The sequence below is a fragment of the Pongo abelii genome, chromosome 14, assembly GCF_028885655.2.
Source record: "Pongo abelii isolate AG06213 chromosome 14, NHGRI_mPonAbe1-v2.0_pri, whole genome shotgun sequence".
NCBI classification, from domain to species: Eukaryota; Metazoa; Chordata; class Mammalia; order Primates; family Hominidae; genus Pongo; species Pongo abelii.
In genome coordinates this window covers 115358053-115383373 of record NC_071999.2, presented here as the reverse complement: position 1 = coordinate 115383373, position 25321 = coordinate 115358053, and the positions used below count along the sequence as shown (strand labels likewise).

General features: G+C 38.9%; 1 protein-coding gene across 9 annotated transcripts in view; it reads right to left on the bottom strand.

Annotated features, from left to right (window-relative positions):
• The window catches only part of MYO16 (myosin XVI), a 717368-nt gene that overhangs the window by 77027 nt on the left and 615020 nt on the right, over positions 1 to 25321 (bottom strand). For all 9 annotated transcript variants that reach the window (XM_054529223.2, XM_054529222.2, XM_054529219.2 and 6 more), the window contains 3 exons: positions 10873 to 10969; positions 5315 to 5561; positions 3124 to 3392 (listed from right to left, as the gene is read on the bottom strand). In XM_054529223.2, coding sequence (XP_054385198.1) covers positions 3124 to 3392; positions 5315 to 5561; positions 10873 to 10969 — 613 coding nt within the window. The remainder of the gene's footprint in view (positions 1 to 3123; positions 3393 to 5314; positions 5562 to 10872; positions 10970 to 25321) is intronic.

Below are 25321 nucleotides of genomic sequence, written 5' to 3'. Positions count from 1 at the left end.
ATTAAGCTGGTTAATTGTCTTATTCTTAAAAACACACAGTATGAAGAGCGCATGCCAGAATGCAGAAATACATCTCTAGTTGCAGGAGATCAAAGACTTTCTTTTTGTGGTGGTGGTTGTAAAGTAACCAGCATGAAGAATTATGTATTGTAAGAAAGAACAGATAATGTAGATGGTAAAAAGGAAACAATGTATACACTTGCCCTTTGACAAGCTTCTGAAAGGTCTGCTCACGAGGGTGGGACACAGTGGACCAAACGCATCTCTAAGTACCTTATAGTCACATATGAGACAAAATTAGGATCCAAGAAACTAAATTTTACATAAATATCTTGCATGCCTAATGCTATCCCATGATGTATTTTGATAGCATGTAATAAGGAATTTAAGAGTTACGATAGCTGTCTTCTTTATTAATCTTTTTTGGGGTCACTTTGCTTTAATATTATGTGTGTGTATAGATATATACATCTATGTGTGTGTATATATATATACATATATGTGTATATATATACACACACAGATGTGTATATATCTATACACATATATATGTATATATACATGTGTGTATATATACACATATATGTATATATACATGTGTGTGTATATATATACACACGTATATGTATATATACGTGTGTATATATATATATCTCCTTGGTTCCTAACTTTTATTTTAATTGACTTTTTTTTTTTTTGCTGCACATAGGAGAGAGCTCTCTGAGGTCAGCTTCTTCCTCACTATTTGATATCCCTTCATAACATGTGACAAAGTGGTTCCCTCATTACTCCAGGGCAGTGGTGTTTTAAGGTGCACACAAACCTTTAGCTTTTTCTAGATGTTACAAGGTATTCTGAAGCCTATTTATGCAACTTTCTAGAGCCTGTTTGCAGGGTTCAAACTTGGATGGGGTTCTATTCTGTATTTGCTGCAATTTTCAATCACATTTCATTACTGTTTTTTCAATGTCTGATACTATCTGAAGTCTTAATTTCCCACCCTCTCCATCTTATCGGTCTTAGCATTTTAGATACCATCTTCCTCATGCAAGCTGCCAAAAATCTTTCTTGTTATTCTAATCACACCTTTTTGAGATATGCGCCGCAATCTAACATGAAGGCCTGAAAGTAGGAACAGTGGCAATAGGACACTCCCCGCTTTCTCAGGGAGGGTGCTGGTGGCTCCCTCAGATCCTGGGCTTCTCCTGGTACATGTGGCACCGGGGGAGAATGCCTCATATCATTGGAGGTCCTGTTCTAATTTATATCTAAGCCCACATCAATGTCCACTTCGAAGACTTTCCTATGGATGATCTCATCTAATGTCATTTTACAGATTTTCTTGTTGTCCTTATCACCAGGACTCTAAAGACACACACTTGGACTCTCCTCCCCAAAGTCTTAGGAATTTCTCTTCTACTTTGATCTAAGCATTGTTGAAACATGGCTCATATACTAAGACAGTAACTTTTTGTAAGTAAAAAATATCCTAAAGGTCTATTCTTTCTTAATGTCACTAATAAAAAGCACTTTGAAGAGTGTACGGCATGGTGACAATAGTTAATGACAATATATTGTATTCTTAAAAAATGCTGAAAAAAAAAAAGGCCTGGAGCAGTAGCTCATGCCTATAATCTCAGCACTTTGGGAGGCCAAGGCAGGCAGATCACTTGAGGTCAGGAGTTCAAGACCAGCCTGGCCAACATGGTGAGACCCCCGTCTCTACCAAAAATACAAAAATTAGCCGGGCATGGTGGCAGGCACCTGTAGTCCCAGGTACTCTGGAGGCTGAGGCAGGAGAATCACTTGAACCCCAGAGGCGGAGGTTGCAGTGAGCTGAGATTGTGCCATTGCACTCCAGCCTGACCAACAAGAATGAAAGTCCATCTCAAAAAAAAAAAACTAAACTAAACTAAAAAAGTGGACACTAAGTGCTCTCAACACAGAAATGATAGCTGTGTGATGCATGGATTTGTTAATTTGCTAGATTTAACCATTCCATAGTGTACATATACTTCAAAACAACATGTTGTTCATGACAAAAACATACAATTTTATGTTAAATAAAAATAAATTTGAAAAAAAAAAAAGTTGGTTAGGATGGACTTACTGCTTCAGTCCTCTGACCCATGTCTTCCTATCATCTTCTGGGTGTCAGTCATCCCAACGTTTGAGCTTATGGATTTGCTGTGTTTTTGTATTTGGGGTCATTTATTTACTGAAGGAACTGTGTTTCATCCTATGTTCTCAGATATTATTTTCTAGCGAGTTCTACCCAGCCGTTTCATTTAGAATCTCAACCTCTCTTCCATCCTGTACTACTACCCTGGGTCTATGTATTTCTCTCAGCAGCAACAATCCACTTCTAAACTATTTACTGTTTTATTATGTTTACCATCTGTTTTGCCACACTAGAATGTAAACTCCATGATGAAAGATATAGACATGCCTAGAATAGAGCCTGAGGCATAGCGGGTGATCAATAAAATCTGTTAAATTCTAAGTGTTCCTCTAAGAAGCACTTCCTTTATTTTTCACAATTCTTAAAATTAATATTTAAACTGTAATTGTCTCATTACTGATCTATGAGATCTAGCTGAGAAGAAACTGCTATGTTCCCTTTTGAGCATCCCTGTTTCTAGACAATGGATGCAGAAACTTTTATAATCTAGTCTCAAAAGTTTTCCTAACAGAAGTTTCCTGCACGATGACTCTCCAATGGGTAAATAATTTCACTTATCATACGACGAAGCAGTCTTAATTTTTTATTAGATTGTGATAACTGGAATGCCTGATGCATGTTTTTTTTTTTAACTTTCTCATTGGTGAACCTTTACATGGAATAGCTGATGTCTTTCTGAATTGATTTGATACTGCTCTTTGGAGGCAGGGGTGGGGATGGGAGTTAAGGAAATGCCATGTAAGTAGCTTTTCCCTAAGAGGCTTAGAGATTTGAATAAATATTATTTATATTTAATGATTAAGAGCTGCTGGCAAGCCAACAATTGGATTTATTTCTATTAAGAATACATTAGGGCCACAGTACTGCCATGGGCGCCTCAAGGCGAAGTCAGAGCATGCGCGAGCCCGGAACACGAGGCTGGCTCCCTCCCCAGGGCTGACCTTCGTTGGCCGCTTCCCTGGCCGCGGAGAGACAGGCGCTCACAGCCTCATAGGAAGCACTCAGCCGGGTGTTGGGGTCCCTCTTTGGCTTGGGCGGGGGCTGTTTCCGTGGAGACGGGAGGCTGCTGCTGTCATCCATGCTGAACACCGAGTGCAGCGAAGGAGACCAGATGGACGGGCCAACGAGGCACTGGCCCAGGCCATCCACGGCCGTGCAGACTGACGTGGAGCTGGGGTGGAAATGCCTGGGTCCACTCTTGTCATCGGTTCTTAGGGGGAAACAAAACACAAACAGCACCACGCCAGAGAGGCCCAGATGCATTATTCCGGTAACAAGGAACCTGCTCAAGCAGACATAATGACGGCTTTTTGGCAAGCAGCCCTTCCTGCTGTGGCTGGAGGACGTGTGCAGCCCTCTGGTGACCAGTTGGTCCAGAGAAGGCCACCCGTCCTCTGGCCGGCTTTGTGATGAAAAGCACATGAGCCCACGGGATATCCATCATGATTACTTTTTAAACATCTTCACACAAACGTAACACTACTTAAGGGCCTTCACATTTTCCAGCAGGCACTCACTGAATGAATTCTTCACACTCTGATTATTAAGCAAATCAAAAAACCAGAATTTCAATCTGAATGATAATTTCTGGCAAATCCATCTTAATAGAGAGTTACTGATGCATCAAATGCTGGGAGTTCATCACCATTTCCCCTCGCAAGAGGAGGATAGACTCTACTTAAAACTCTCAGAAATTTACATTTCAGTGTTCTCTTTCTCCCCATCACTCTCTTTCTTGCCATTTAAATTCTACCAGAAATTATTTAATTATGTGCAGAGCTATTATTTCTCCTCCTTGACTCCGTATGGTTGTCCAGTGCCAAGTAAACTGCTGGTATTCAGTAAATAAACAGACAAATACTTCTTCACTTAATTTTGTATCAGGAAAATACATACATAATCAAATTGAGAAATTGGGGTGGCCGTTTAGTTCCAGCAGAGAAAATAATAAATATTATTTTGGAAGTCATATAAAATTAATAGTTATCTTGCTTAAAAAAAATTTCTTCTGGCTTCACATGTCAACGTAATCATGTGCTAGCAAGATGCCAATGCATTCACTCTACAAGGAGTTTCCAAGCATTTGTTTTTATAATTATATCTTTCTGTGGCAGAACACCAACAGGGCTAGAATCTACCACAAGGCAGAGCCAGCCGCCCATGTAGAAAATGAAATAGCTGAAGATGAAAGCATGGCACTCAGTGGATAATTTGTTTTTCCTGTAATGTTTAATTAGTCTTTTTTTCTGTACAAAGGGGATTTTTTTCAGTATTTAATCACTGAGATATTTGAAGCTAATTAACAAGATACACATTGCCATTTCCACTTTAATAAAAAAAATTGACATCGGCAGAAATGGGAAAGGAGAGTCATTTTCAGTGAGAAACAACAAGATATTGCCAAGTTTCTATAGCAAAATAAACATCTCCCTGATGATGAATTAAGGTCCAAAGGAAGCAGCTCCTTGCCCTCCCTCTTAGGGGTGTTGTGATTCATGGGTGTCTTCATCATTCACAGAGAGAGGAGAATGATCAAATGGAGAAGGACCAGGTGATCTTCACGTTTCTGTTTTAAGCTAAGCATCTAAAGTGAACTTTTAAATACAAAGCTTTCCCCAAAGCTTGCTTTATTGGTAAAGAGAGATGTGACAGTTTACACAGGGATATATAATACACTTACAATCTATCTATTGAATTCACTTCTTTCATGTTTTCAGAGTGGTATCTCCATTTTTTGGGTCAGATTTCCAGAAGTTTCTATAAGCCAGCCTTATATCCATAACACTTGTGTGAAAATGTCAACAGCCAAGCTATACATTTTTGCTAATACAGAAACAGTAAATGCTTTAGAACTAGAGTGTGCTTGAGGTAGTTAAGTGACACAAGCATGGCAGGAGAGGCAGTCATCATCACACATGAATGAAGGAACACAGACAGCCTTGAACTCATGAGAAGACAGCACAGGAAAGCATCTTTTTAGACTCCTGCCATTTTGAATAACAAACCACGCATGACTGTTCCTGTAACTCCTGTCATATTTGATTGAACTCTGCATTAAGGGCTATTTGAATTTTCATGACTCCATTGAATCATTCACAAAGGTAATTAAAGTTGCATGCTCTCTGCCTTTACCTTTTGCTTCCTTCCTCTTGCATGTTCCTGACCTCTAACTTCTCTTTATGGTAGGGAGCGTTCATTTCACTACGGAGCCGGTCATTTTCCCGGGCAATGTCTGAAGCATTCTGAATGACCAGGGCATCGTAGGTTTTCAGCCCCATGTCCTCTGTGTTCTGCAGAAAGCTATTGATAGAAGTCACCTCTTGTTGTCTGATGCTCATTTTCTGAAGCAGGTGCTGGCGTGCTAAAAATCCTCTGATAACTTTTATAGAAGAATCATGGGTTAGTAAACAGAGGAAAAGTGAAAAACTTAGACATGCACAAACAAAAATCACAATATACTTATCTCTGAGCAGTTATAAAATAAGGTACATTTAACCCAGAATAAGAATTTATCTAAATCAGCAGTGATAACACTAAAAGCAAAGTTCTTTGACCTGAATGAGATCTTGCAGGCAACATACTGATGATAAAGGCCTCCACATTGTTTTTGGTAACACAAGCTGGACTTTGATGGACTGGAGTTAAATCAATGGGAAAGAACTAGGTCTAAATCCCACAGAATTTTGGGGTGTGCCTCCAACTGCAGCATTTTGGGATGTGCGAATCATCTTTCATTACATCACATTATTACATAAACACCTAAGGCTTATGGAGTTTGTCTTTGGAAATATCATGCAAATATTGTTTCTAAGATTATGATTTAATTCTTAGAGAAATTAACACTATATTTAAGACTCTGGAAAAAGATTGTGTATAAATATAGGACATCCATCCTGCTCTCTGGGAAAGGACGGCTAGAAAAATGTGTAAAAGTTGGGGGAAATGAGTGAAAATGCTTTGAAATCAATATGTCAGTAACAAATACAAGAATTAAAAATAAAAGACCACCATTTAAAGGGACCTCTGTGTGTAAGACACTCTATTGCATCATTCAATTCTGAAACTCAGTGACAAAATATACCGCTCTCTCAATTTCAGACACAATGTCACTTCTCTTAGCGAAACTAAGAAAGTTCCTCCAGGTCAACACAACCAAGGAATAGTAGAGCCCGGGCTCATATGTCCCCACGCTTAGGAGGTCAAACTACATTTCCTTAGCCTGCAGTTACACGGACATAATCTCTAACTCTCCAGGGGGCAGATCACCAACCAAGAAAGTCACAGGGAAGCATATTTGCAATCAGTGTTAGAAATAACTTTCTAACAATTAGCACAGGGTGGAAGTGGATCAGGCTGCCTCATGAAAGAGTTGCTTCCTGGGCCCCGAATGACGCCCAGTGACGCACAGTGACACCTTCTCATGGGTGAAGTGGACAAGTGCAGGTAGAGGAATTCTGATTAGAGTCTTTTCAAACTTTATGATTCTGTCTCTCCCAATTTTAAAAGTTTCTAGGATTATAAGGAGTTGGTTAAGATTATAGAAGAGTTATAATTTCAGAAAAGCCAATGTCTGCAGCAAAGACACTTTATTCTTGCCCTTGGGAAAGGAAGAAGCCTATAAAATATTAAGTGCTTTAAAATAGTTCATGGCTATAAAATAACAAATATGAGGGGTACCTATGATATTGACTTTGATGTCTTTACCTGAGTACCTGGTGGAAAGTTGAACAGAACGTTCCACTATGATGGTTGAACAGGAAAATAATATGTGGATATCTGAAATGCTGAAAGCGTTTTTTTCAGATGGCACTACTAAAGGTTTAGTTATGATGGAATGCAGTTGCATTAAGTTAACTGTAAAACAGTCATTCTGAAGTATCCTAAAGGAAAAATGTTAAACAGTATGAGGTACAATCAGACTTCCAGGAATATAAAATGTGGAATAAAGTGGAGACGTATGAACCATGTGATAGGCACCTTGAGCGAGAAAAAGGCAGAAGACTTGAAATTGGCCTGTTCACTCGTTCTTTCTTGTTACACTAAAAAAAAAAGGGAGACATTGGCTTTTGGAAGGGTGAAAGGGAGAGTATATTCAAGATGTTTAATCTCTTGGAATAAAGAGATTAATGTGGATGTGCCAGACTTCTCCTGACCTCCCACTACAGCACAGCTATTCACTGGATTCACATTCACCCGGAGTCTATTGTCCCGCCTCCGGAAGACCTCATTTTCTCACACTTCATCCCACTAGCCTTTTAAAATTCTTTAAAAATGTTACACCAGTTGCTAAATATTGATATCTTCAATAAGGGGCAACTGGTAAAAATAAAATTGCCACTAATGGATGTTGATGTTTGTTGTCTTTCAGACAAATTCAGAAGACTGCTTCTAAGATACCGCCCATGTAAGGTCTTAATTTACAGATATTCTTCATCCAGGATAAAATGAGCATATAGAGTCAGAGAAAAAAACTTCTGGTAGGAATAATTTTAAAATTAAAATGATTAAATTTAAAACTAAAAGTTACAGCTTTCTTTCTCCTGGACATTTTTAAAGAAAAATATAGAATTCTTAAAACAAAAACTGGAAATGCTTCCAGATTATATAAATTTTGAGTAAATTTAATATTAGCAAAAAGCATTGAGGGAACTGTTTTAAGAGCTGTGAAAATAAAAACCAATAATTAATGCTTTGCATTTAAAAGCCTGTAATTAAAAAATACTCATATCCGTTATTTCATTTATGCAATATGAGATTATGGTTTCTATCTTGATGTAATCTTTTAAGACCACTTTTTTTGTTTGTTTTTTTGAGACAGAGTTTCACTCTTGTTGCCAGGTTGGAGTGTAATGGCACGATCTCCACCATCTTGGCTCACCGCAACCTCTGCCTCCTGGCTTCAAGCGGTTCTCCTGCCTCAGCCTCCCAAGTAGCTGGGATTACAGGCATGCGCTACCATGCCCGGCTAATTTTGTATTTTTAGTAGAGACGGGGTTTCACTATGTTGGCCAGGCTGGTCTCAAACTCCTAACCTCAGGTGATCCGCCTGCCTCGGCCTCCCAAAGTGCTGAGATGACAGGTGTGAGCCACTGAGCCCGACCTTTTAAGACCATTCTTAATTTTTATCTTTAGAAAAGTGAACAAGTAATTACAGTTCTGTTCATTTTTTCTGTTCCAGGTCAATAGGGTACAGCAATTTAATCTTTGTTAAATAGAACAGAAATTTCTAATGGGTAAAATTTCTTATCATTATATTTAAGGGAAGTTTTCAGGAGAATTTGTGATACCCTCTTCTGTCTTTAGCATTAGATTAAATGAGACTCTCCCTGTTCCAGTTTCAGCTGAGGCTGCAGATAAAGCTCTGGATGCCATAGGTCCCGGGTGGGGCCTGAGGCATTGCTTTGCTAGCCAGATCCCTGGCGATATTGGTGCCGCTGGTGTTCCAGGGACACATGGGTTGGGGCAGGGCCAAACATGCAAATAGGACTTGCAAAGGAGAGACCCAAAACAGACCTGTGGCCCGCCCTCTCCCCTGCACTGATGAAGGTTGAAGTTAAGAAGGCCAGGTCATCACACACTAGAAAGACGATGCCTCCTTTACCAAGAGGTAGCAGTTGGCCCTCTCTTGTCCAAGGCTCCCCCTTGCCTCAGCCTGGTGAACGTGGTTTCAGGAGGCCACCCAGAGATCTTGGCATGTGGCTCCTGGGGGTTTGGGGCCACTGTGCACTGTGATATCTCCGAGGCCAGGGCTGTGGCAATGGCTCCTGCCAGGCCCCTGCATGGAAACACAGGCTCTGTTAGAGAAAAGCTGCACCTAGGAAGCCATCTAAGAGTTTGTTTCTTGGGCACCAGATGTGGTTTTCACAAAGAATGTGTACTGAGAGAACAATGAGACTCCAACAGAGGGTCTGCAAGGTGCCCAGGGGCTGAAAGGTGAGTTACATATGACTGGTCAACGGAGGATGTTGCCAGTTAGAGAAGGAAATCCCTGAAGTGCCCCTGAATATGTGGAGAGCTGTTGAAGTCTGCCCCAGCTGGAGGAGACCAGTGCCATAGTACACCTGTGTCATCAGAACACCTGCAGAAGCAGGTCTTTTTATCTTTAGAAGACTTTTTATCTTCATCAGAAGACACCTCCTTACCTCTTCCCCTCCTCATTAACCCTGGAAGGCCCAGAGGCAACCTGAGTAAGTAGCGATCAGTCCCATGCCCAGTAAGGATGGGTCAGGCCTGGAACAGCCAAGAAGGATGTTTTAACTTAGAATGAAGTTCTGAATTTTTATCATTATTTGAGCTGGATGTGTTAAAATCTGAACAGAGACTGTTCAAGGGACTAGCACGTAACAGGGCTTCTTATTTTTTTTTTTAATTTTGATTTTTTTTTCTTTTGGAGGTGGGATCTTGCTCTGGCACCCAGGTTGCTGTGCAGTGGTAGAAACACAGCTCACTGCAGCCTGGAACTCCTGACCTCAAGGAATTCTTCACTTCAGTCTCCTGAGTAGCTGGGACTATTGTTGCGTCCCACCGTGCTTGACTAATTAAGCCATTTTTTGAGAGATGGGGATCTCACTATGTTGCCCAGGCTGGTCTTGAACTCCTGGCCTTAAGGGATCCCCCTGCCTCAGCCTCCTGAGTAACTGAGATTACAGGTGGACTTTTTATTATCAGAAAATGAAAAGACCCGTTAGAGAGTCACACAGGGGCATATCCGAATGAGTCCCACAGAAAAAGTGGACAGAGGTTTGAGAAGAATAAAAGTGATTTTGGGATCCTATTAGGTTTCCTTGTTAGAGTGACAGTTTCAAATATATTAGAATTGAGTTCACTATATCTCACTAAAAGCTAGCATATAGATCATTTCTCCTTCTTTTATTATTCCTTCAGGAACATATATATATATATATATATATAAATTATTAAGAAAATTAAAAATAATCTATTATGCATGTACATCTTATGTGAGGCATAGTTATGTTTTGAAAAATGTACCCATTTTCAATTGTCACTTGGATTTTGATAGAAAAACAATTCCAAGTGGAATCTCTTCTGAAGTTAAAATGAATAGATACTATCTTCTTTCAAAGATAGCACTCCAAATATTATTGTTACTTCATAAAGGGAAAATGAAGTCAATACTTCTTCCAAGGCACATGTGAATTACAGAAAATGTTGTTTGGCTCATTGGCTTGTTCTGGTTCTCCAAACTCTGGTGTCCCTGTGGCGCTACTGAAATGGCACAGGAATTTGGTGCCATAGCTGCACCTACATGCCAGGTGAGAAGTTTTTCCTGCTGCAGAGTCAATGTTACATTCTCATTGTCTTGTGCTTTTGGAAAGAATTTAAAAGCCTGAGTATATGCAGGGTAATGGATGCATAAATAGTAAGAGATGTATATTCCCTCTTCCAAATTGTGATTTAGGGAAATTCAATATAAAATTTTGTACAAAAGGATGTCTAATTAAAACATGAACAATGTCTGCAAATGTTGATTTTGAGATGGTTGCATAGCAAACTAAGCCACAATGCTTCCTGAACACCCAAAAACTATTTGCCTGAAGATAGCATCCAGGAATCGACAGGGTGGTCCACTAGGGTGCAGACCCCATTGACATTTAAACTTGGGGATGCACTAAAAGATTTTGCATTTCACAACTCAAATAAATTCAGAAATGTTGGCATATAAATGTTACCTTTTTGGCAGGTTATAATTTTTCTCTGCAACTGTAGGCACAAATCATTGAGTTGGTCAGCATGCCAGTGTTTTAGAAACACTTTTCGGACTCCCATCTAAAATGCAAACAGCAGGGAAACATTAACAGCATGAAGATACCAAAATGAGGATGGAAAAATAATCAGACGAAAGATTTTTCCAGCAGAGGATTAGAAGAAACAAACTAAGAAAATTAGAGTACATGTCTCTGATTCTTAAACACTATTACATTTACTCAAAATCCCAAAGGCTTTGTTGTAATAAGTATGATTGCTGCATGTGTCACATTGTTTGCAAATGGTTACACACTACTGATGTGGGTTGTACCATGTGGTGCAAAAGAGAAACACTGGCCTTGACTATCAGTCAGAAGATAAGAGCATCCCCATGAATGGATTCTCGCATTCTAGAGCTAGACCCTCATCTTTCCTTCCTTTTCTCATAGCAGGGAGTTTGAGTTTACAAAAAGAAAAACAAACACTCAAAAGACCAAATGAAACATAAAGCTGATGCATAAAATTGTTTTACTTCTATAATTTTTCCCACTATGCCACATGTTATTATAAATCAAATGTTTGTACAACTGCAATTATAGAACTTCAGAACGAAAGTTTAAAAGTCTCAAGAAAGATGAGAAAGTCATCTTTGAGCAACAATCTTCTGGATGTTTGCACAAACAGTAGTAGGGATGAACATACTTTTCCAGAATTTTTAAAAAGAAATTTTAGCACGACATGAAATCAGTTTCTATGACAAGCTCTAGTGGCGTGAGAACTTATCCAAACGTACTGATATTGATAAAGACAGCTGCCACAGAAAATTCTTAACACGTGGCTGTAAGCCACATTCATACACTTTTTAAGTAATTCTCTTGTGTGTTGTGCTTATCTGAAGAATTCACAGAACCGAGGTAGGTGTGAGGAATACCCCTCAAATAGAAGGCACTCATAGTCTCTTAGGAGAAGCAGACATAAGTAATTGCAGGAGAGCCTGGTGAATCCTAACGTGGTGTGCCAAGGAAGCTCTGAGATGATATTCTGTTAGATAAAGGGAAAGTATTACTTGCAATAAGTTTATAATCATATTCTTAGCACTTGAGACAAACACCATTAAAGTGAGAAGTCTAACATGTGTGCTCTCAAGCATGAACTGGGGACATTAAAATGATAATACCCCCTAGCCTATGCCATACATCACAGTACCACCAGACGCTGGCATGTGTGTACACACCATTAGGTACGGGAAATGTTTATAGGTCAGCCTTGTCTTCAGAATGGTTGGCCAGAGATGCTTTATGAGCCATTTCATATGAAAATGGAGTTTATTCCAAACACACTTTGTCGCTTTGCCCCTTTCCACCTAACTCTTCCCTTACATGATCTGCTGTCTTAATAAAACACAGTTTTGCCAAAGATTTTGACTGAATCATGCATTATGACAGTCAGGCTAATTAGTTAGATCAACGGGGAAAGCTCTTAACTACTGGTCTACTTCAAAGCCTTCTGGTTGACTAGATGTTCTTCTTCATTTAGTTTAGTTTCTTTTAGTTGGTTGAAATTTGAGACAGTAACATGAGTGGGTGGCTACTGAGATTGTTACTTTTTTTTTTCATTGTATTGCCATTTTATCTTCCCAGTTATTTTCCATAATTCATAGTCTTTTTTTTCTCCTTCCCAACTGCTGACTTATTTTGGCAGTCGACAGGAAGAACAGTTGGTCCTGTCTGTGAGCTCTGCAGAACAAATCTGTGAGACAGGCATTGGAAAGGAGGGAACATGTCACCTCTCTGTTCATCATTGATTGTGGGATGTAACTCATTGTGGGAGACTAACTCCCAAAGACAAAATTCATCCAAACCTGGGTTCCAAAACAAAACTCCAAAGGAATGATGGCTGGTGATACACCACAATGGATGGGATCAATAATGATCATTAGGGGAATTAACATGGAAGGAGAGCAACATGCCTAAAAGACCTGTGGAAGGGAAACAGGAGAAGAGGATTCTAGTTCCCCTCTCTTAATTCAGTGGAGACCCTCAGCAGGAGAGAAGGTGGACAAAATGAGTATGATCTCTTACAGTGGCATTTCTAACAGCCATTCAAAAACCCAAAGGAGGTTTATCTTGAGCATTGTGCTAGATTTGGGGATACAAAAGAGACCTCCGTCCTTGTGGAGCACATAGTGTACTGGGGAAGGTCAGCAGTGAGCAGATTCTGGCAATTGTCCATGCTCAGGACATAGAGTTATGTCCAAGAAACAGCTTTCAAGAAAAGAGAGTGATCAAGGTGTGATCAGGCAGGGTTCAGTGAGAAGCATGTTTTCTAAGCCATTTGGTCTTGAGGGATAAGCAGGAATTTCCCAGGGCATCTTGAGATGATGGGGGTGAGACACAGAAACTAGCATGTGAAAGGCAAGAACCAGAAGACAGCAAACCACCTGAGGGTACAGTTATGTGGACACGGATGAGGGAAGAGGCTACGTCTCTAATTGGTGGCTACATCATGAAGAGTACTATAGGAAAAACATGGAAATTCTCCTGGGAGCAATTTGGATATGCTGGGAAATGTAAAAAGGACCAGATCTAAATTTTATAAAAATATTTTTTGAAATTTGTCTTGAATTCTGAAAACTGTCTAAGAATGGATTATTGAGCTGGTCATTGGCAAGGCAGGGCAAAATACTCCAATTAATCGTTCAGGTTTGGAAGATTCTGCAACTGCTGCTTCTCTGTTGACCAACTCCTCTTTATCCTTTACAACTGAAATCAAACATCATCTCCATCACTAGAGTTTTGATATCCACCTTTCCACTTCCTTTAGGGCTTTGACACCTTCTATTTGTGTTCCCAGAGCACCCTATAAATGATTATTTATCCTATTATAGTGCTTTGTATATATTTACCATTATATATATGTGTGTGTATATATATATATATACACACACATATATTATATATATTTGCATCTTATATATATTTGCATCTCCTGAAGAATATGGACATATATTCTTGAAATGCACAAGTGGCAGGGATGTGGGCAGGATGAATTCAGATTAGAAAAAAAGAACAGAAGATAAAGAATTGTGAAGCCCTGGCATAAAGTGAGTCATAGAGACAGATGATAGCTTCTAGGGTGAAAATGAGATAAGATGACAAATGAAAACTTAAGTCAGACCCTAGAGTCATTCAGCAATCCAGAAGTAAGTCACAGAAGGTGGCAGGTGATAGAATAAGTCATGGAGGAAATAAAAGGAAAAAGAAACATGGGGTGAAACTGGCCTACCAGTTTGTATTGTGACTTCAGATCTCCAACCTCCATCGAGTGAATCTGAAGCCCATAAGCCCATTGTAACTTACAAAGCCCTTGGTTGTACCTCAGCAGTGCAGATTTGCATAGGCATCACTACATCAAAAACCCACAAGGGGACTGGAGAACAGGTCCACCCTTCCAACTCCTACCATTGCAAGTGTCTGCCTTCCTCTCATTTGTGCTTCAGTTGCCAACCCTGCTCCTTCCCAGCCATTATCCCCATTATCTCAACCCACGGCTAGGTGCAGCCATAGGCTGGGGAACCAGGGACTAGCTGACCCTGTCATCTCCTCCTCTCAGACAAAGGAAGTAGGGAAAAGGGGAAGCTTAGGATAGAGTATATTCAGGAAATAGTTTTGGATCAGATGTGGAAGGTAAATTATAGGAAGAGTAGACACAGAGGTTGAAGTGAACTTTTCTTGGAATGTACTAGATACTTCATGAAGTTCTTGATGGTGGGTAGTTGAGAAGTAGATTGGTGGTTTCACAGGGCAGATCTGCATGTCAGGTCAGGTTTGGAGGTGGAGAAAAGGACTTCTTTCTGGGAGCCATGGATTGGGATAATGGCTGGGAAGGAGCAGGGTTGCAATCGAAGCACAAATGAGAGGAAGGCAGACATGTGCATTGGTAGGAGTTGGAAGGGTGGATCTGCTCTCCAATCCCCTGGTGGGTTTTTCATGTAGCCTATGCAAATCTGCACTGCTGAGGTACAACCAAGGGCTTTGTAAGGTATGAGGGGCTTCTGGGCTTCAGATTCACTCGGTGGAGGTTGGAGATCTGAAGTCACAATACAAGCATCCTATCAAGACACGGCTAAAGACTTTGTTGCAATGCCTGGGTATTGTGCTTGCTGCTATTACATTCAGATTATTTTGTAAAAAATTCTTCAATCAACTACTTGGGCATATTTTATGGGTATCCAATGGACCATTTTATTTCATATAGTTTTGTACTATATAATTTATTTGTGGGTTGGCAATATTTGGAGATACTCATTGGATGTTTTAGCATTTGTTTGACTTTGCTGGTTTTTTTTTTTTTGAGAAGCTATACTTGTAGTAAATGTTTGGTCTTTCTGAAAACAATGAAATTAGCAGTTAAGTAATATTTTGCAGTTCTTCCTCAGAAACCATTCTGAATGTAGTCTTTACAGTTCTCTACTTTCACTGATGCTAGGGATTAATGAAGATACAAATTTAAGAATCCTTCTTTAGCAGGGAAACACAGATAAGATCACATATATTTTGAATTTTCATGGATTTACATTGTCTATTAATGACATTGACCGAAAGAAAATTATTGACCATTTTTGTTTTTTTTCCTACGGAATGAATGTTACTGTATAATCAGTCTTACAGTGTTATATCAAATCCAATAAATTAAGATTCATTAAAATTAGACCAAAGGTTCAGATCACCTACGTTTTTCATTTTGGTGGCATTCTCACATCAAAGAATGTTTCTCCCTAAGCAGAGAAAAGGAGAGGTTAAAATGTTCTCCAACTGAGCCCTCTCCCTGTGCACTGCTAGATGCAGAGTGTTCCTAGCTGAGATTAAAATGTTAATGTCATTCTGACTCCTGTAAAAGTAAACCATCTGTGAATTACAGTCATCGCTATTTTTATTAGAAAACCATTAGGTTTTTTTTTTCTTGTTAAGTGACAGATTTTAAAAGATTAAACAAAATTGTCATTGATGACTTCCAAAGCTCCAATTACTGCTACAATTTTTAGGTGTTTTTTTTTTTTTTTTTTTTTTTTGAGAGGTGTAGGCTGTGGAGGTACAGACAAATGCTGGAACGGTGGTTGTGCTAGAGTGTAGGTGGCACGGAAGCTGTGTTAGTAGAGACTTCAAGGGAACCTGTAGAGCACTGCTTTTTTTTTAAAAGACAATTTTTAGGAGTGCTGAGTGTTTCTGGCAGTACTTTTCAAATAGCATTTACAAAGGAAAAATATAGCTATTATCCTTTGATATTTTTCTATGATGCACATTTCTCTCTGTATTAATGAAATTGAGAAAAACATCTAATGTAGAACTCTTCTTACATATTGGTAGTTTAGAAAAATAGTGACGTCTCTCATTTTGTTATATCTAAGAATTCTTTGGGAGTTGAAGAAGCATATATTATTTGTATTCTATGTGTCACTTAATTTAGTTTACTCATTTACTGCTACTAAAAAATACAATCAGTAATTGTTTCCCATGCAGGTAAAGTAAAGGAGAAAGCTCAGGTCACATGGTTCTGCTTTGACAGAAGAAGGACACGTCAATTAAAACAGCATAAATCACTTCAGTTACTTATGGAGACATAGAAAATTGGATAGCATTTATTTTGGAATAATAGTACAATTTCCTCTAAGGAAATGTGCACTTGTGATATCCACAATAGACTATACTAGTAGGATTCATCATCTACAAAGGAGGGGCAAAGAAACAGAGTGCCCATAACCCACACTGTTCTAGTTAGATCTTAGAAATCATCTTGATCAACCTCTTCAGTTTTCAAGAGAAAAAGATATGTTTTAGAGAGGACGTATGACATTCACACAGTCCACACAGAAAGTTAGTACCAGAGATAAGATGAATCGGAGCTCTCTAGGCTCCAGACTAAAAGAAGCACATACCCTTGATCCTATAAAGTCTCAAACTGAAAAATGCATATTAATCGCTTGGAGATCTTGTCAAAATGTAGATTTTGTTCCAGTAGGTCGGGATGGGGCCAGTGATTCATTCTGCATTTCTAACACATTCCTAAATGATGTCGGTGACGGTGGTCTGTGGACCACATTTTCAGGGGTAAGACCCTGGGTCACTCTCTTTTCTTGAAGCTTAACTTCTCTGACAAGCTCACCTGGTCCCCTGCTCTGTGTGTCTGTCATCTCTGTTCCAATGTTTGTCCGAAGCTGCTATGTTGCTGCTCCCCAGTGAAAAGTTAGCTATCCTCAGAGTTCTTCACTGCATTCTCCTCTTACTTTTCATCATCTTCCTGGTAAGTTCATTATTCCAAAAGCTTTCACTACAGACTGCTCGTGAGAGGTCATCTTATCCCTGAGTCCATACCTATGGAGCCCATCTCCTTGTGCACACATTTATGTCAATGTTTCATAGGCACCCTAGCCTCACTCATATGTTTCCATCTTATCCTGTATTCTCTAGCTCAGTGACCAAAAGGACCATCTACCTGGGTGTTCCCTGAGCACCTCAAGCCCTAGAGATTTCCACAGGTCATTTCTCAGACACTTTCCCATCTCATCCATCCCTACCCACTCTTGCCTTTCTAGGCTAATGGAGTTGTCATCACCTCATCACCCAAGCCAGAACCCCAAGAATCACCTAAGTATGTTTACAGCTTTCCCCCAGGCCCCATTTAGTCATAAGTTCTATTGAGGTTTCTAGAACCCAATTCCTGTTTACTTCTATGAATAATTTCAGTAGCTCCATAAATTATCATGGGTCTACATGCATCCATTTTTTAAACTATATTCTGAATGATCTTTCTAAACATCAATCTCATTATGTTCCTTTCTTGACTAAAATTATTTAGTGGCCTGTAATGATTTTCAGGATGATGTTCAAATGCCTTTGAAAGGTTTATTAGACTTTTTTATTGTATGGCCATTTTAGTCTCCTCCCTCCCTTCCTCCCTCTCTTCCTTCCTTCCTTCTTTCCTTCCTTCCTCCCTTCCTTCTTCCCTCTCTCCATCCCTCCTTCCCTCACCTTCCCTCTAAAATTTGTGGTAAGAACACATAGCCTGATATCTAGCCTCTTAATAAAATTTTAAGCATATAATGCAGTGTTGTTAAATAGCAGTGAAATGTTGTATAGTAGGCTTCTAGAACTTATTCAATACATTCAAGCTTACTTACTCTCCAACTATATCATGTTATTTTCTGATCCAAAGTGGAAATTCATTTTTCTCCTGTTTAGTGTGTACCTTATAATAATAAATCAATTACAATAGTACATCCATGTCACTAGTGTACCTTGTATACATCTCTACAGTAGCACTGAAGTCCTGGTTTTCTTCTTATTTGTGTATCTGTCTGACTATTCAACTTAACTGTGAGATATTTATAAACTCAGATAATGTTGGAAAAGTATAAAGCTCATAATTCACATGTATTAATGTGAAGGAAATGAAAGTAAATGGATGCGTACAATGGAGAAGGCAGAATTTTAAAAAATGCTTTGAATAAGCACTTGCTATAACATGACCTCAGATATTTAAAATTTCATTTGTCTACAAAAATTATTATTTTTTATTGGCGGAGTTTGGCCCAGGCTGGAGTGCAATGGCATGATCTCGGCTCACCGCAACCTCTGCCCCCCAGGTTCAAGCAATTCTCCTGTCTCAGCCTCCTGAGTAGCTGGGATTACAGGCATGTGCCACCGTGCCTGGCTAATTTTGTATTTTTAGTGGAAACAGGGTTTCTCCATGTTGGTCAGGCTGGTCTCGAACTCCTGACCCCAGGTGATCCATCCGCCTCGGCCTCCCAAAGTGCTAGGATTATAGGCGTGAGCCACCACGCCCGGCCATCAAAAATTAAATCTTAAATATTTTCAACTTATTTAAACTATTTGATTTATTTTACTAAAATACATCTAATAGGATTAAAGAAACAAAGACGCTGAGTTTCATATTTCCAGTGCCATCACCTCTGCTATAGGATTATTACCGACTAAAATCTAGAATTTAACTCATCATCTCTCCTTTATCTGCCTTTTAACTCACCTTGCACACTGACTTCAATTTATTAGTCTTCTAGAAACTTCAATGATTTTATGTTGCCTATAAAGCCCTCCATAATATGAGCTAACCCTTTTATATTTCTCTAAAAGAGATGCTATTTACTATTATTTTAGCTTCCTGTATGCTCTCCTGAAGCAGAAAACCAATGTGAACCTTCTTTATATATTGTACAGGGCCCACAGAGTTCTTACGAATAGAGTTTTCACTGAATAATATCATTACTGTTGTCAGGGTTGGGCTAGATGCTATCCCTTTATTTCTAAGTCTACAATCGGCCGGGCATGGTGGCTCACGCCTGTAATCCCAGCACTGTGGGAGGCCGAGGTGGGTGGATCATGAGGTCAGGAGATCGAGACTATCCTGGCTAACATGGTGAAACCCTGTCTCTACCAAAAATACAAAAAATTAGCTAGCTTCTTTTCTGAAATTAAAATGCTTTATTTTCATACAAAATTAATCTTTAAAAATGTTAACCCCTCTTGCTCTAAAAACAGCCCTAGTCTAGTAAATACTTCCAGCTTTTTCAAAGGATATGTACTATCGTAGCTGCATCAAAAGTAGTCACATCTTTCACATATCAGTATTCTGGAAAAATGCCCTAGTATTTTTTAAAGTGCCCAGCAATGTAAATCTGTTCCCAGTTTGTTAAGAATAGCTTTATTGATGGTGATATGAACAACAGAATCTTTTCATGTGTTCTGATGTCTGCAGAGTTCTCTCCTCAGATTTGCTTTCCTTCCTGCTGATCTCAGAATGTCATTGTGCTCCTTCACAACCCTGTTCTATTTTTGCTATGTGAAACAGTTTCTGTGCCTACCAGGTCATCTCTTCCAAGGGAAACACATCTCAAAATCCCAACATTTCTACACGTGTGCCATGAAAAGGCCTTTACCTATAATTCATTCCTGGATCAATATCATTTTCTCATAACACTCAGTTGCATTATATTTATATTTTTCCTGATGTTCCTTTTCTCACACTTGTTCATCCATCATCCTACCACCTGTCTGCTCTGAACATCCATTCACTCATTAGTTCATTCATTCATTCACCTTCATTCATTCCTTCATTCATGTATCCATTTGTAAATCAAATGTTTGCCAAGCACCTTCTTCATACCAGCAGGGTACAGACGCTGGGACCACAAGGATGAGTAGAATATTGTCTATCCTTTCAACAAGCTCAGTAAGAAAACCATTAAACTAAATGCATCCTCTCCAGGCTGAATTCACATTTCCCCCATTTCATTCATTAAATTTCTAAGAATGACCATTACTTTTTCATGTGTGAGTATTTTACTATTAATACCTCCACATTCTACATTTTCACAGTTGCTTTGAAAAGCTACTAAATAGGAAAATTCTAATGCTCAGCCTGGCTCTGAATGTCTGAATGTACTTTTAAACGTTCTCAAAGGATACATTTATATGAAAATACATGTTCTCTTTGTTATAAATAGACTATTCCTGAAGTTTAACTTCAACACAGAAAAGATAATTACAGCCACACACATCTAATAGAGCACTGTATCTTCTGGTATTTGAAGAAGGTGGTTTGGCTTGAATTACATATAATTATAGTTTAAGAAAAATTAATTATTCTTACCTAGAACAGTATGACCTGCATAGCAGGCAGTGATGAATAAAAGCTACTATTTTGAGCTTACTAGTGAATGACTCACTATGTAATTCTATATGTTATTTCATTACGGAAATCATATTGACATGGGCAAGAGTGCTTAAAAAAAATCACTTCTCCCAAAGAGACACATTGTGAAAAAGCAAACCAAAGCCACACCCAGACAAAGGTAATCAACTTCAAAAGCACAGAGGAAAGTGTATTTGGTAAGTTAATGTATTCAGTCAGAGCACACATTTAATCTTTCTTTTTAACCAAACGGCCTAAATCATGTCAATAATGGTTTGCCCCATGGGACTGTATGTCATAAATGGCCAAACAGCAACACAAACACGGTCATGGCCTTTGGCACTCCCTGGGGTGTGGGAGCCCTTGTCCTATCGTCATCTGCCAAGTTGATGGCATTTATATATTTTGATGTGTGCTTTTCTTCTAAAAACATGATACCATGGTTTTTTATCCTGCACATCTGATCTTATGTAGTGCATTTTTAGGACTATTTGTAGATATTCAAAAGTTCTGGCATTGCTTTCCTAATTCTGCATATGTCTGTCCTGTGGTGTGCTCACGTTTGCTTTGAGAATCCCATTTAATTTTGTGAACTGTCTTCTGTTGTCAGCCCTAAAGGGCCAAGTCTTTTCCATCATCCAGAGCTCCAAACATATTTTATGGAGCAAGTTCGTTTTTAAAAAGAGCTTGAGTACATTCCTGATCTACATTAATATTTTGGTTTTAAAAGAGATTCCACTCTTCAAGTCAATGTAACTTAACAAGCACCTTCATCGTTGCCACGGTGAGGTCCTCTCCCCTCCCTTCGTGTTCTCGGTTTCCTTTTTGTCCTACCCACCATGGCTCTCTCTTGCTTGAGCTGCCACATTGGCTTGGGAACTCGTTTCCCAGCTCTGTTCTAGCTCTCTAATAACACTTTTTTACATTTAAAGCAGAAATCAGGTCATGTTCTACCCTCTCTAAAACTTATCAGTAGCATGCATTGAACCTAAAATAGAATGCTGCACTTTGACACATAAAGTCCCATTGGTTCTGACTCATTTAGCTCTAAACACACCTTCTCCTTGTGGTGATCCTGTCCAGTGGGTGCAACCGGTTCTTGAGAAGAAAAACGTGTTAGCAATTACAAGGCTTCTGGCATATAATACGTGCTCAGTAAATGCTTATTGCATGACTAAATAATCTTGAAGTTGGGGAAATTTATATTGACATAGAAGAGATGGAGTTGGATCTCTCAGTAGGAACAGGCACAAACGCCCCTCTTTCAGTAGTTGTTAGGGGCCTCATATTATCCAGTAGGAATGAGCTTTGAAGGTCAGAAACTGTTGTAATAGCAAAGTTATTTTTGCCTCCCCAGAACTAAATTATTTATTAATTCTCTCAGTTTTTCTCCTTAGTGGGGCAATAATGAAAACATAAATGTTGAGAAACACGGCTTTGTAGCATCCCTGTCTCCCGTTCTCATCTGGTTCTGTCTCCAGCCCTCCTGCTCTCCTGTCAGTTCTCCCAGGATGTCCTCACCCTGGGGGCTCAGCACACTCGGGCCCCTCACCCTTGGCCCCTTGGTCCTGCCTCAGCACGTCCCCAGCTCCTTCTCACCCTTCAGATCTGGACCTACATGTGACCCCCCCAGAAATGCCCTGCATGGCAACTGCCCTGTCTAGGTCAGGTACCCTCCAGTTCACTACTGCAGTGTCCATTTTGCTCTCTTTGCACCTGGATCCTAACCTGCGATTATTTATTAGTTTAAAGCTGACTGTTTCTCCCCCAGCAGACTGTGAGCCATCGCAATTGCCTTGCCTAATTTGGGGGAACTCACATGGTGATCAGTAAATGCTTGTTGAATCAGTCAATCAATAAACCTGAAGTAGAGGAAAACAGATGGATTTCTAAGCGATCAAAGTTGGATTAGGCATAGGCCTAGTCAGTTTTAATCAGCAATTAGTAAGTGCCAGATAGCACTCTAAGATATTACTCTTCATGCATAATGAAGCTAAGTGAAAAAATGTAAAATTACTCTAAAGGCAGAAACTATCACACATATCACTCAAACTCACTGCAGATACCTTCATTTGCAAAGGGAAGATGTGGTCATCAGCAGGAGGTTCATTCATTCATTCATCCATTCATTCAACAAACACAAGTTGCATACACACTATGTGCCAGACCCTGTAAGAGATGTCATAGTGAAACACACACACACGCACACACACACATGCGCGCTCACATGTAAAAATACAAAAGAACACGGCAACACGACACCTGTCCTCAGGAAGTTAAGTGTGGAAAGAGAGAAAGACACGAGTAAGGATCAAATATATGTAATATCATTTTTAAAAACAAAGTGAATGAATACGCACCAAATATTTTCAGTAGTTATCTTTAGGTAGTTCAATTCTGGTAGATTGTATTTTCTTCCTCAGTTTTTTTCTTTTTCAAATTTCCTATCAAGGATACATACTACTTTTATAACAAAAGTGTGTCATATATGTATATGGTGTGTGTGTATGCATGTGCTTGGCACAAAAGAAGAAAGGAAATACAAACACACAGACACACACATATAATCACACACATATAATATAATATAATATAATATAATATAATATAATATAATATATATGGTGATTCCCAATAGAATGTACATAGTTTCAAGGTGTACTCTTAGGTTCCTAATGCTTATTATTTTCAACATTTATAATTCCAGAGAATGAGAAAGGATACAAAAGAATCATTTTATAGGCTATTTTCTAGCTTGTAATTATAGTTGATTTATGGAGTGCTCCCTGAGTAGTAAAACAAAGGTTATAAACCATTAACTTATCGTACTAATAAGAAGCAAGGGCCCTAATACAATTGTCTCATCATAGAGAATGTAAAAAAAGTGAGAGGTAGTTAAAACTTTAACAGTTCCTTGCTCTTCTATTTTCTTTTCTCTACTATACTATTGCAGATTAATGAAATAATAAAACCTTCATCCAACTGATTTTATGTAATGTTATGGTAAAATGTTAATGTTGCAATTCTTGGCACTATAAGAGCAAATCCTTCAAAGATCATAACTTAATTTAACTCATTTTCAAACTATGACTTATTTCAAACTATTTGGGTAATAAAATCTAGACTCTTCCATAAACATTACATTAGAAGATGGTGATAAAAAAAAGATTGTGAATTTCTTTGTTCATGAGTAAACACAAATAGGAAAAGTATATCTCATTACAATTTGGCGTATGTTTTTTGTGAGTACCCTTTGTTATTTCTTTCAGAGCCTCTCTCTCTGTCTCTTTCACATACACGCATGCACACACACTAGAGTAAGTATTGTATCATGCCGGTACTTGGGATGAAGTTGGTGTTCTAATTTTGTTTCTTTCTTCCTGTCTGTATAATCTTGAGTAAGCCACCAGAAGGATCTGTATGTCTGACTCCTCATCCTTAAAATCATAGATGATATGTTATCTCTAAGGTTAAAATCTCAACTTCTCCTTCCACAATTTCCAGTAACAGGTATCACAAGTTCCTGCCTCAAACGGGACACACAGGCCATTCTTCTTTGCCTATCCTCAAAACTTCTTTCACCCCAAAGTTCTCGACATCTGCTTGCACTATCAGTGAAAAGTACCACTGGGAAAACCTTTCTGCACAGAGCCACATCCGTGCAGTCCCCCTCTCTACTCTCCCGGTGCTGTGTGAGTGCCTGTGTTCCGAAGCAGCACCCCTGGTATCACATGGACCGACTCTGACAGATTTGTTTCTTCATTCGTCATCCCTCCAGATGGCTTTAAAATGAATATAGCATTCAAATAACTACACAGAAGAAATCATCCTATAACCAGTTGATGCATATAAAATGTGTGAAAATCAGATTATACCACTTATTTTTCCACTTAGAATTAGCTTCAAAGGTTTTCATTTTACATAAATGATATAACACGAAAAACAAGCATGTTCCACAGGGGCCTAATTGCTGTCCAGTCACTCTTCTGTGGCTTGGAGAAATTCGGGCAAATAGTCTTTGATTAACTATACACAGTTCCAGAGGGATCTTTTCCAAGTTACCTTAAGATAGCACTGAATTTAAAATGCGTATATTCAGGTAAGTAAAATACCTGAATAATAACAATAATGAAACAAATAGCAGATGGTTAATAACTACTGGCTTAATTTAACTTGTTTTCAAACTACGAGTTAATTCAAACTATTTGGATATTTTTCCATAGTGAAGTAATCCATGAACTCTTTGTTTCATAAAGAAAACTATATCTGCTGTGACAGAAAACAGCACTAGAAGTTAGTCATGCAGGTCTTACTCAAATCATTTCAAAATACTTCCATTCCTTTTTGCAAACAAGTTACATAAATCCCACTTTGCAAATAAGGACGTGGCTCTGACTAGTCCACCATGTTTTTAAAATATGTCATTTCACTGTAAACATAAGAAGCCACCAACGTGAAAGATTCCCTTCTAGCCACCACTACATTCTGATTTTCCTTTCTTCAAAATCAAACCACATTATGTAAAAGTAGCAATTTTGAGTATGTTAAGGAAACAGCAACATGCATGAGTTTGCCAAAACTTATGGTGACCAGTTCAAATTCTATGAAAGAGGGCACAAGATTCCTTTGAGAAGTACAGGCTAGTGGTGTAAAAGACATAGCAGAAATTATATATTGGAAAACAAAAATGCTTTGGTGCAAAACGCAGTGTGACTTAGAGCTTTC